This window comes from Phyllostomus discolor, chromosome 1 (assembly GCF_004126475.2).
Source record: "Phyllostomus discolor isolate MPI-MPIP mPhyDis1 chromosome 1, mPhyDis1.pri.v3, whole genome shotgun sequence".
Lineage (NCBI taxonomy): Eukaryota > Metazoa > Chordata > Mammalia > Chiroptera > Phyllostomidae > Phyllostomus > Phyllostomus discolor.
This window is the reverse complement of record NC_040903.2, coordinates 212,417,289-212,429,434: the sequence shown is the minus strand read 5'-3', so window position 1 is coordinate 212,429,434 and position 12,146 is coordinate 212,417,289. Positions and strand designations below refer to the sequence as shown.

Here is a 12,146-nt window from a genome sequence, read left to right as displayed (position 1 = left end):
CCTGTGTTTCGATGCCTTGCTTCCAGCACAAGGCTTTCACGGAAGTCTTTCTCGACGACGCGCACGGCCCCGCGAACTGCCGGGTGTACGTCCAGGTCGCCACGCCCGCGCTGAGCCTTTCCGTTCGCTTCCCGATCCCGGACCTCCGAGCCGATCAGGAGAGGGGACCGTGGTTTAAGAAGTCACTTCAGAAGGAGATTCTCCACTTAGCATTCACAGATCTGGAATTTAAGACCGAGTTCGTGGGAGGATCCACCCCGGAACAAATCAAACTGGAGCTCACCTTCCGAGAACTAGCTGGTAAGACCGACGACCGCGCCTGGGAAGCGCCAGACCACAGGCGGACAGCTGCCCCCGCCCCGCCCCCGCCCCCGCCCCCCGGGCGTAGAGCCCGCGGCACCCGCAGAACGCGGTCGAATGAACGAGCTCTGTGTTAGGGAACTAGCGTAGCAGCTTCTTCCCAGTGAGGTTAGCAAATGTGTGACACAGGTCAGTTTCCTAAAGGAAATTAGGAAGCGTGATGGCGTATTCGCTCCGTTACAACGCGTCTCCAGGGGAATGTCGTGCCGCTGCCTGCGTCCGAGCCCCAGCCACGCGTTCCCTGCACTCGGAGGGCTGCTAGCGGCGGGCATCGCGGCGCTGCTCCATGTTAGCCACTGCGGGGTTAGTGCCGCGCGCTGGTCTCCTTTAATCATCGCGACGGTGCGGGCGGATTACTTCCGGTCCCCCCCCCCCCCCCCGGGAGTCTGTAGACTTAGGAGGGGGCCTTCCGAGCTCAGGTAGAAGTAAGCGGCAGGATCCGGGTCCAGACCCAAGTCCCACACTAGAGCTTTTCATTGTCATGCTGCTCTCTGGGGGCTTTGCTTTGTGCAACCTGTTTCAAGTTTTTCTGTGTCAGTTTGCTTTTGTCAGCTAATGAAGAGTATGTATACACTTAGAGTGAACGAGTCCACAGAGAACTCAGGAAGATTTTGATGTGGGTTTGTGTGTGTGTGTGTGTGTGTGTGTGTGATTTCTTAACCCACCACTGCTCCCCGCCCCCCCCACCTGCCCCTGGGACCACACCTTCCTGCCACGCCCTCTTTCTGCCCGTCTCCTGCCCTGGGAGTCCCCTTCCCATCTTCTCCCTGAGTTTTACCTGCTCTTAGAGAGACTGCAAACTGACTGTCGCCAGTTATGACGTCACGAAAGGGCATCCGGGGCTGTCTAGTCTTTCCTGGCCCCAGCGGTAAGAAGCGCATTATTCTGGAGAAAGGCAGTGTTTGTGAAGCGGAACGGAGGGACGTAACGAGGGCTATTGTGAACAGAGGCAATAATTCTGACAGTCCTTGAGACAAAATCGACATTTAAGACATGTCCTTATTTTCTCCGTGTTCCTCGGTTAGCTGCATACACTTTCATGAAGACTCGCCGTCCCGTGGCACTCAGTGAGCGGCGCCCGCTGTGTTTGCGGCCACAGTCGTGCCCGCACACACTGAGCTCTGGCACTTGGACCCTTGAGCGTGAACAGAAAACGGCACCTTTAACCTACCTGCCCGTTCTGTCTCCCGCCGTGGGCACTGGAAACAGGGACACTCGCATCAGCGCCGTGGGACCTAGGGCCGAGTCACATCCCCCCGACGTGGAGGGTCTCCGCTCCCCTGGGGGGAGAGCCCCTCTCAGCCCGTGGGAAGAGGTGCATTTCCACTTGTCCGTCTTGTCTCACCAGGGTCGTTCCAGGAGGAGAGAGGAGCGCCCTCCGTTAAGTTCGCCCACGTGTCCAGCGGGGCGGACGGGGACACGGCGTCGTCAGACGACTTCGACTGGCCCCGGTGAGTCGGCGGGGGGGGGACATGCGCCCCGAGTGGGAGTGTTCTTTCAGAGTTAAAGTGCTGGGGTCTTTGGAACCACCATTCTGGCTATTCAGTTTGAGCTAAAAGCATCCAGCGCTGAAGAGAGAGCCCAGAGGAGGACGGACACACAGAGTGGAAAGTGGGCACTGAGAGCCGCTCTGGGGGGGGGGGGTGCGTGCTCGGTGCGGTGAGAGACGGAGCGCCAGGTGTGTGCTCTGGTCTCCAGTTTCCCGGTCGGAGTAGAGGGACCGAGGAGTCGTGGATCGTTTTAAAAGTAGTTCAAGGCTGTGGCAGAAGAGAGAGCATGGGGCACCGTGTGGCTAGTTGTCAAGTGAATTTTACAGTTACTGATGCTTTGGAATGGTGTTTCTCAAATCTGGGAGCGTTTTCAAAATGCAGGTTCCCGGGGCCCGCCGTGGGACTCGCGGAGAGAGCCTGGGCATCAGTGCAGTGTAGCAGTCAGGCAGGTGGCGCTGGCCCGCGGTGGGCCGGGGACCACCGCTTCAGGTTGCCAGGCAGCTGTGTGTCCGGTAGACTGCGTTAGCTAGCCCCGTCGTGGGCTTGGGCTGTGTGGGAGGGCGTGGTTTATGTGAAATAATGATCTAGTGTTATCCCGAAAGCTAAGCACTCGAAGCCTCTCTGCAAGTGACCCTGTTGGGGCCGTTTTCCTGCCCGCCCACTGCGACACCCGCCCTCCACTCCTCAGGCCTGTTGTACTCCTTGGACAGATGTCGCCCGTCACCCGTGCCCGCCTGAGGCGCTGCAGGGGTGTGGGGCGGGAGCTCTCGCCAGGAGAGAGGGGTCTGCGCCAGTTGCATCATGTGGAAGCACAGTCTGCGTTGGGGCATCTGTAGATTAGGAAACAGCGGTGACAGTTCATGGCCAGAACCGACTGGTGCCATCCACGTGGGAAAAAGACAAAGCCACTGCAGACGCGACCCAGACGCCTGTGGTGCCCGGGGTGGCCGTGCTTCCTCGAGACAGTGGGCTGATGCGGCGAGGAAGAGACCGCGGAGCCCTGTGCCGGCAACGTGCCGGCAGAGGACGGACACAGCCTCTTACTGCTGAGCATCCTGCAGGGCTTGTTGCCGCGGCTCTGAAGACGTCCCCTAATCAGCCTGTCCTCCTCCGTCTGGGCAGTCTCTGTGGCACAGGCCTTCCGAGGCACGTGCACATGCTCCGTCACAGCAGGGCAGACCGCGTGCGGAAGGGACCGGGGCGGCGAGCAGACATAGAATTCTTAGGTAGAACTTGCTGGAAGGTGGTTTTTAAACATGAAATTTAAAATTCATCTTTGTATTCTCAGAAGGTCAGGCTTTCAGTAACATACCAATGCCTTCCTTTTGTTTACTCGTCTCATCGGTTCCGCACTTTTCAGTCGACACCACGCCCAGAAGTGGGGTGGGCTAGACAGAAGCAGACTGGGCAGGAGGCCGAATCCCGCCACTAATGAGGCCGTCGGTGGTCTTTGTGTTAATTTGCATGAAAGTTCAAGTTCCGCAGTCGACCGGTACGTAGATCCTGATTCTCGGCATGGCCCTTGCTCTCAGGATCGTGTTGAAGGTGAACCCACCGGCCATGCACTCCATCCTGGAGAGGGTCGCGGCCGAGGAGGAGGAGGAGGAGGAGGAGGGCGACGGCCACGACCCCGAGGAGGAGGAGGGAGGCGCCCACTCCCTGAAGGACGTGTGCGACCTCAGGAGGCCGGCGCCCTCTCCCTTCTCTTCTCGGAGGGTCATGTTCGAGAACGAGCAGGTGCGACTCCTGTGCGTGCATGTGTGCGTGCGTGCGGGTGAGGACGGGTGCCCCCAGCGTGCAGCGGTGGCTTCCCGTCCCCTTCTCAAAGGGAAGACCGCTTCGTGTTCTGTTTGCACGAGGTTTCCAACCCCAGGGGTGAAGGGCGTGTCTGTTTTTCTCTTGGTTGCAAGTTAAAAGCTGCATGCTTGCTTAGCTGCTGGCATACCGAGTCCTGTGCCTAGATTAAGAAGATGCAACTACTATTTTAAACATAAAATGGTTATCTGATGCATTTTTTTTTTTGTGCTCAACTGTTACGCTTTAGATGGTGATGCCAGGAGACCCTGCGGAAATGACGGAGTTTCAGGACAAAGCCATCAGCAACTCTCACTTCGTGCTGGAGCTCACGTTGCCCAACGTTCACGTGACACTACCGAACAAAAGCTTTTATGAGAAGCTTTATAACAGGTGGGTTCAAACACGTGCGGCTGACTCTTGGGGTGGACTCTCCCGCCTAACCCCCTCGTACCCCCCTGTCTCCCCGTTTCTCTCTTCGCCTCGGTGTTCTCTCCCACCTGTGTGTCCTCCTCTGTGGGCTGTGACGGTGGACCTGTCCCAGGCACGGTGTGCAGGGTGTCCTCACCGGCGTGTCCGGTAGCTGCGCCCTTGCGTGTGAGATGTTCACTCCCTTTGCCCTCTGGCACGTCCCCGCGGGGCCTGAGCACACCTCCTCTCTGTGTGCGGGGGGCGGGGGGCATTCCTGTGGAGGGCTGGCAGACCCTGGGGCAGACTCGGAGTCCTGGGTCCTCGAGCGAGGAGCAGCCCTTCTCAGAGTTGGAAAAAGGGCCTTGTTGGAACGATGAACTCCAACTGACAGACTTCTGTGTAAAAATTTAATTTAGAAACAAATGGCATTCTAGAGGAGAAGACCACAGCCGGTGAAGGCCTCGGGCGCTTGGCCTGGCCTCCGCGAGTCGGCCTCCGCGCCTGGGACCCTGCCGGGCTCCCTGGGCCGTTGGGGGATCAGATGGGCCGGCCCTTGGGGAGGTCTGGGAACGGTGCCCGGCACGCCGTGGGCACTCGGGAGTCCTCTGTTACTGCGACCACTCCCCCCTGCCGCCGAGGGAAGCTCGGGTGCAGCAGGCCCCCAGGGCGCTCACGTGCAGCTCCGGATAAGGGTGGCCCGGTGGTGCCTGCCGTCGCTGGCTCCCCACGCGTGAGCAAGTCACTCTGACCTCTGTTCCCCTCCAGGGACTCCAGACCGCCCTTTCTGCCGAGGGTTTCCCCAGTATCAGGTATCACTGGCCCTTTGTTCCTGAACTGGTGGCGATAGCCGGGTCTCCTCAACGACCACCAGTGGCCAGGAATGCCGGCCTCAGAATCAGAAAATTAACTTCTGGAAAGATTTGCGTAGTTCATTTGTCTTGAAGATGAGGTTCACAGGACAGTCCACTGACTGTAGGACGAAAGCGTCAGTGCTTCTGTTTAACATGAAAAAACCCTTAACAAATTTCTGTTTTATATTTACTTCATAATATACGTAACTTACAGATAACAGTTGCATGTAATTCATGAATTGACATTAGCGAGCTTCCATAGTGTTTTTAACTGCCAGGGTTTGCATGTGATCTGCAGTTTGGCAACGACTGATCTCGAGACCGTTTTCCGTATTTTACCCTCGAGGCACGTCCGCCAGGAGCCTGCAGGTGTGCGAGGCGGGGAAGACCGACCGCGCAGGACGCAGCGGCTAGTTCAGGGTCCAGCCCGGAGGGCGCAGGGCTTCGTCCACGTTTTGGTCTTCCTGTGGTGCTTGGTCCCTGGTGGCACTGGGACATTAGAGCAGTGATACACGCCTTGAACACGCAGTTCACAGACGTGTGTTTATTTACCGCCTCTTTTTAAAATAGAGGAAAAGGCCAGTCTTCCAGTACGAGTCGCTGGTTGGCGTTACTGCATCATGTATCCCCGAAAGGCTTTGTCTGCAATGTTCAGATTCAGTTGTTTTACAGTGAAGTAAAAAAGTTTCACAGCAATTTGAGTGCAGAGTCCTAGGTTTTAGGATGTTCCCACCTCTGTCTGTATACTCAGGAGTTATCCACTGGCACAGCATTTAATTAAACTATGCGTACAGTAACGAATGGAGCGGGGCGAGCAGATCCGAGGCCAGACCCCGCTGCCCCAGGGTGAAGGTAAGCACACAGACCTCAGCCGGCGGCGGGGCGGCTCCCCGCTGTGCTGGAGGTGGTCTCTGCCAGCAGCCGGCGGCGGGTGTGCGGCGGGTGGGGCCGATGATCGCCTACATCAGGCGGCTTGAGAGGATCCGTTCACCTGGGGAGCAGGTTCAGCGAGGCTGCTCAAGAGAGCTTCTGCTCGATCTGACCCTGCCCGCTGGCACGCTCCGGCCCCTGGCATGACGAGTGTCCTGCAGTGCCCGCGCACTGCGGATTCTGTAAGCCACGTGTCGGAGCTCGTCAGGGTGTGAGCTCTTCGCCCTTATTTGGCTTAGTATCTATTTATACATTTTAAAATTACTATTATTTTGAAAGTGTTAAGCATTCTTAAACTTACAGAAAAGTTGCAAGTGCAGCAAAGTTCACTTTTTTCCCCTGAGCCATTTGAAAGGAAGTTGCGGACCCAGTGCCCCTCCAGCCGTGAGCACCTGAGCGCTGACCACCAACAGGGGCCTTTTCTGCGTGACCACAGTCACGATCAGAGCGAGGACACTAATATTATATGTCACTGCCATCCGGTCCTCAGAGTCCATTCAGGTTCTCCACAATGTCCTTTCATGAATATGATTTTAAAAGTCTCTGAATAGGAGTTATAACCAACTCTGTCTTTACTTCGTACATGTAAAAAATACTGGTTTATTCCTTTAGTGCCTTGGCCACTGGCTCTTTTTAAAAAGACAGTCTCAGGTACATGAGAGGGTTTTTCTGTGTTAAAGGTCTTTTAGGATAGAACACAAAAAGAGAATTTTAATGTTTTTTTTTTGTAAAGATTTTATTTATTTATTTTTAGACAGAGAGGAAGGGAGGGAGATACAGAGGGAGAGAAACGTCAATATGTGGTTGTCTCTCACCTGGCCCCCACTGGGGACCTGGGTTGCAGCCCAGGCACGTGCCCTGACTGGAAATTGAACCGATGACCCTTTGGTTCACAGGCCGGCAGTCAATCCACTGAGCCACACCAGCCAGGCCTAGTTGGTTTTATTAAGTATTTACTGACCTTCTATTGTGTTTTAGGCTCGTAGTCACAGAATCATGGTGATCGGTCCTTAAATATCTTGTGTTTTCTTTCTTGATATTAAAAACGTCACCCAATGTGTCATCCTGTTAATGATACCAAGACTGTGCTTAGACCAGAGTGTAAACAAGGAAAAGGGTCAAACCATAACAGAACTTTATTTACAGACCACAAACTCAGGTTTTACTTTGAGCAGTGGTTTCGCTTTAATCCATGAAGGTGAGAGAATGGCTGTAGGAAATGAGGTAAAGGAAGAGCGTTTCCCGAGAAAATCCATTTTATACACTCATTATTTATGTGGGAGTTTAGGCTGCCATCTGGGTCGGAGCTCTTCTGTTTTAGTAAAGATGCCCAGGAAGCAGTGAGCCGAGTGAGCGCCGCACGGTTTGGGGCACTGCCCTCCGTTTGTCTGCGATGAGACGTGTTTCCGTCCCCTCTCCCTGGTGTCCTTCCCCTAGAGAAGCTTCCAGAAAGTGTCCTGTCGGCTGGGGAGTGCCTCTACCGTCCGTCCCAGTGCTCAGGCCTGGCTTGTGCTTTCCGGGGCTTCAGAAGCTCAGGACGTGGCCCGGGCAGCTCCTAGACAAGGGGCTTCTCGCAGGGAGGGCCTGGGCTACGCCATCACTCGGCATCCTGCTGGGTATGCACACCAGGCTCTCCCGTGAGCCCGTGCCTGTGGCGGTCCTTCCGCACTTCGCTGCCTGCTCCGTGACAGCCACGGTGCCGGGCACAGAGAGAGATGACTGAGGGTGCGGTGCCGGAGACCAGAAAATGCAGCGGCGTGACGTCATAGGTGCTGCGGTTTAGTTATGCGTGTGCGGGGGAGATGCTATGGGTCTCAGCCTAACAGAGGGCCTCCCAGGGTCACTGATGAGGCTTTGTTTTCGTGAGAATATAGACGGGTGGTGGGGGGAGGGTCAGGGCAGAAGGGCACCTGATTAGTGACAACCAATTCTTTAAAAAAGCAGGGCCTGCTAGTAGCCTGGCTTGACACCTGTCACCCCACTAGTCAGCAGTATTGACTTGGCTACCTCACTAGTTAGAGAGATTTCCTTGCTTGGCCCTGGCTGGGTAGCTCAGTTGGCTAGAACGTCATCCCCATACTCCAAGATTGAGGGTTCAACCCCCCAGCCAGGGCACACATGAGAATCGACCAATGAATGCCTCAACAAGTGGAACAGCAAATCGATGTTTCTCTCTCCCTTCCTTGCACTCTCAAAAATCATTAAAACATGAAGAAGATTTCCTCTCTTTATTTCCTGTTCAATATGCACTCTTCATCTCATGCAGTCTTCCCAGCGAACCTGCTTCTGGTGAAGGGGGAAACGTAGGTGACCCTAGAGAAACCGAGAAACACAGAAGTGCACTGGGAGCTGGGCCCGGTTCTCCCGCTAGTTAGCTGTGTGACCTTGGGCAGGTCACTTACCCTGTGTGAGGCAGGTTCTCCAGGTGTCAGGTGGCGGTAAGGACTCCCCCTTGGCCGCCCCCAGGACTGGGGAAGGGTCGAGTGACAATGTATCATCTGTTACAGCGCACAGGGCACTCTCGTGTGTGTGAACGGTCTTCCTTTAGCTTTCAGGTTTTTTAAAGAATTTTTTCATTAATGTCCTTCTTTAAAGTACATTTAGATGTGTGTCATATGATGCATGTGACACAGGTAAAAGTAGACAGGTATCTAATTAGGTGTCTACTTGTCCAAATTCCTTTCTCACTGCCCTGCATTGTAGCCATGTCAGTTATTTTCTCATTATATGAACATAATTGATATTTTTAAAGACATGTAGAATCTAATTTCTGTTTCACCATTTAGACAAGTTGTTATTCATATGATTTCTTAAAGGGGTATTTCTTGGTCTGCCTTCAGTTGAACTAGGAATTAGGTCCTTATTTTTTAACTTTGTCCTTATAGGATCTTTAACGACTTGTTGCTGTGGGAACCAACAGCTCCTTCACCAGTGGAGACTTTTGAAAATATTTCCTATGGTATTGGGCTCTCGGTAGCCAGTCAGCTGATCAATACCTTCAACAAAGACAGCTTTAGTCCATTTAAATCTACAGTTCACTACGGTAATATATTTTATCTTTATTTTTTTTAAAGACTTTATTATTTTTAGACAGAGGGGAAGGGAGGGAGAAAGAGAGGGAGAGAAACATCAGTGTGTGGTTGCCTCTCATGCGCCCCCTAATGGGGACCTGGCCCGCAGCCCAGACATGTGCTCTGACTGGGAATTGAACCAGCAACCCTTTGGTTCTCAGGCTGATGCTCAATCCACTGAGCCACATCAGCCAGGGCACTATGGTAATACATTTTAAATTTGTTCTGATGTCACTGACTGGTTTATCAATAAAGTAGTAGCCTTTTAATGATGTTTTTCATTTATATATTATAATACCTTTTAGTAATTTGTATTTCCCCACTTACATCTGTATGTTGAGAATATTAGTTAAATATGTTATCTTTATAGGGATAACATACACATTGTCTGAAGTTCGGTGGTAGAGTGAAAAAAGAGAACAAGTACATTTTTATTGTTATATCAGACAGACTCTTTATAAAAATAACGGGTTGTAAAATAAATGTTCTGTAATAACGTTCAGGTTGCTCTTTTTTAAACTGAGCTGCCAGCACCATGTAACCGTGGCGCTGGTTTCTCGCAGATGAGGAGAGTGGGTCCGAGGAGGAGACCCTGCAGTACTTCTCCACCCTCGACCCCAACTACCGGTCCCGCAGGAAAAAAAAACTCGACTCTCAGAACAAACACTCGCACAGTTTCCTCTCGGTCCTCCTGAGCATCAGTCACGGACTGGTGGCGGTGTTCACGGACGTCAAGGTGAGGGTGCGCAGCCAGCCCTGCAGGGGTTCCGCAGGTGCGTCTTGCGGTGAGTCCACCACCATGGTAATGCCCCCTGACCCCTGACCGAGGGAGGAGCGGGGAGCTGTCTCGGGGGCGGAGGGCGCTCCGTTTTCTGAGGCCCCTCGAGGTGACAGACGGCGCCTTTGGAAACTCCCCTTTCATTGCACGTCGGGAGAGGCAGGTAACACGCACCTTCTCTTGGAAAACGCGTGCTGGTTCCGCTCCTGTGGTGACTGTAGCGGAGGGTGGAGGGCAGGGTGCGTTGGCAGAGAGGCCCTGCTGGACGACTCAGTTCCCACGCAGTACCGCCCTGTCCGGGGCGGGGGGCGCAGTCCGGAGTCAGACGCCGGGCCGCCACCTGGGAGGTGCGGTCGTGTGCCTTTCGATGACGACGCCCGTGCGTTTCGTGGTTCTCCCGGTAGCGAGACAGCGGAGACGTGCTGCACGACAAGCACGGCGAGTTCTGGCTGGAGTTCAGCGGCGGCTCGCTGTTCTGTGTGACCAGGTACGAGGGCTTCGAGGACAAGCACTACATCTGCCTGCACGCCGGCAGCTTCAGCCTGTACCACAAAGGTAGGCCGGGCGCCGCCCGCAAGCGCCGCGCCGCGCCGCTTCCGCGCAGACGTGTGTAAGTCCCGTTTCGCAGGTTCCGTCGGGAGCAGAACTGGGGTCTCAGCAGTGCCTTTCTGCGGGGTGTTCTGATTCCCCTGGCGAAGGGACACTTCTGTGAACTAGAAATTGACCACTCTTTTTTCGCAATGTGATGTAATTCACCTGTCATGCACGATTCACCCCTTTAAAGTCTGCATCGATTTCTGTAGTTGCTGGTATTTCACAGAGTCGTGTAGCCACGGTCCCAGCCAACTTAGGAACGCTTTCATCGCCCCCAGCAGACACTCCGCGCCCTGTACCACTTACTAGAGTCCCCGCCCAAGCCCTGCCACGCCCCAGCCCCGGGAGTCACTGCCGCGCTCTCTGTCTCTGTGGGTGTAGTATTCCTGGTGTTTCCTGTGGATCGAATCGTGCAGCATATGGTCTCCTACCACTGGCATTATGCACTCAGGGTTATTGAAGCGCACTAGTACTTCATTCCTTTTTATTGCCAGATCATATTCCATTTTGTGGACGCACAGTACCTTATTATCTGTCGGTCGGTCGATGGGACTTTACATTCTTTATTCTCGAGCAATATTTCAGTTTGGTAACAGGCGCAGAATTTACCCTTCTTTGAGCACATTTCCTGTGTTACCCGGCACATAGACATGAGATACTTGCACATTCTTAATGCTTACCAGACTTTCCTGTTGAAATTGAATTATCCTAGCATGTTAAGTCTTCAGTTTTTTGAAGTGGGGTCCTGCCAGCCACACCCATAGCAGCAGAGCGGGGCGGGCGGTTAACGCCCAGTCAGCCCTCGCCCACGTGGCCTCCGGAGCCACGCTGTGTTCAGGGGAAGCACGTGGGGTTTGTTCTCGGCGGTAGGAGTCCGTGAGCTAGTTTCAGGTAACCACGTTGATGTGTTTCCACCGCAACGTGGACGCAGGCATGGTGGACGGAGCGGTCCTCCCCACGGAAGCCCGCCTGCCCGGACCCGCGCGCCCGCACTGGCTGGAGCCCACCATTTACTCCTCCGAGGAGAACGGCCTCAGCAGAGCCGCCTCAGACGGCGTCGGAGGGGACGCTTCCAACATGCTGTCCGTCGCCGTGAAGATCTTGTCCGACAAGTCCGAGTCCAACACGAAGGTCCGCGCTTTAAGCTCCCCCCGTGCCGCCCAGCACCTGCGGTCGGTGTGGGGGCTGGCCCCCGCGCGTGCGCAGCCGGCAGCGCGTCTGCCCGGTTGGGGGGGCTTCGGGGCGTGCGGGGGGTGAGCGAGCGCCTTTGTGTCGCCCCGCACAGGAGTTCCTCGTGGCCGTGGGGCTGAAAGGCGCCACCCTCCAGCACCGGGTGCTCCCTTCCGGGCTGAGCTGGCACGAGCAGGTGAGAGCGCGCGTCCGATTGTCTGTCCTCCTAACTTGACGTGGACCCGGCCCCGCGGAGAAGTCTGTGGGCCCTGAGCGTTCGGCTCAGCGGGTGCCCGAGACGTAAACACTTCCCCAGAACCGCCTCTCGGGTCCGGAGTCCGGACGTAGAATGGTATCAGCATCCCAGAGTGCGATCGGTGTTTGTACCTGGAAGTCTGGTCCCTGCACGTGTCACAGGCAGAGTTGTCCCATGAGCCAGGAGAGGGAAGGGTTCTGGGTCGCAGGCCCAGCGGAGTGCCTGGCCCGGCGGGACGGCGCACAGTGCCTTGCCTCACGCTGCAGGCTGGGATTTCAGAGCGGCTCTCCAGGCCAGCCACGGGGGTTGGGGCATGTATGAGGGTTTCTGTAGCAAATTTCCAGTGTAAGAACTGTAGATGGTGAATGAAGCATGGTTGATTATCTTGCAGAGGAAACTGGGTAAGAAGTCAGCTCTTCTCTGTGTGAGAATGAAAAGCAG

The 12,146-nt window shown here is 55.0% G+C and overlaps 1 protein-coding gene across 2 annotated transcripts in view; it reads left to right on the top strand.

Annotated features, from left to right (window-relative positions):
* The window catches only part of ATG2B (autophagy related 2B), a 64,894-nt gene that overhangs the window by 27,069 nt on the left and 25,679 nt on the right, over positions 1-12,146 (top strand). For both annotated transcript variants that reach the window (XM_028506388.2, XM_036013779.1), the window contains exons 15-23: positions 27-300; positions 1,709-1,811; positions 3,383-3,587; positions 3,895-4,037; positions 8,722-8,879; positions 9,471-9,643; positions 10,090-10,240; positions 11,211-11,410; positions 11,565-11,645. In XM_028506388.2, coding sequence (XP_028362189.1) covers positions 27-300; positions 1,709-1,811; positions 3,383-3,587; positions 3,895-4,037; positions 8,722-8,879; positions 9,471-9,643; positions 10,090-10,240; positions 11,211-11,410; positions 11,565-11,645 — 1,488 coding nt within the window. The remainder of the gene's footprint in view (positions 1-26; positions 301-1,708; positions 1,812-3,382; positions 3,588-3,894; positions 4,038-8,721; positions 8,880-9,470; positions 9,644-10,089; positions 10,241-11,210; positions 11,411-11,564; positions 11,646-12,146) is intronic.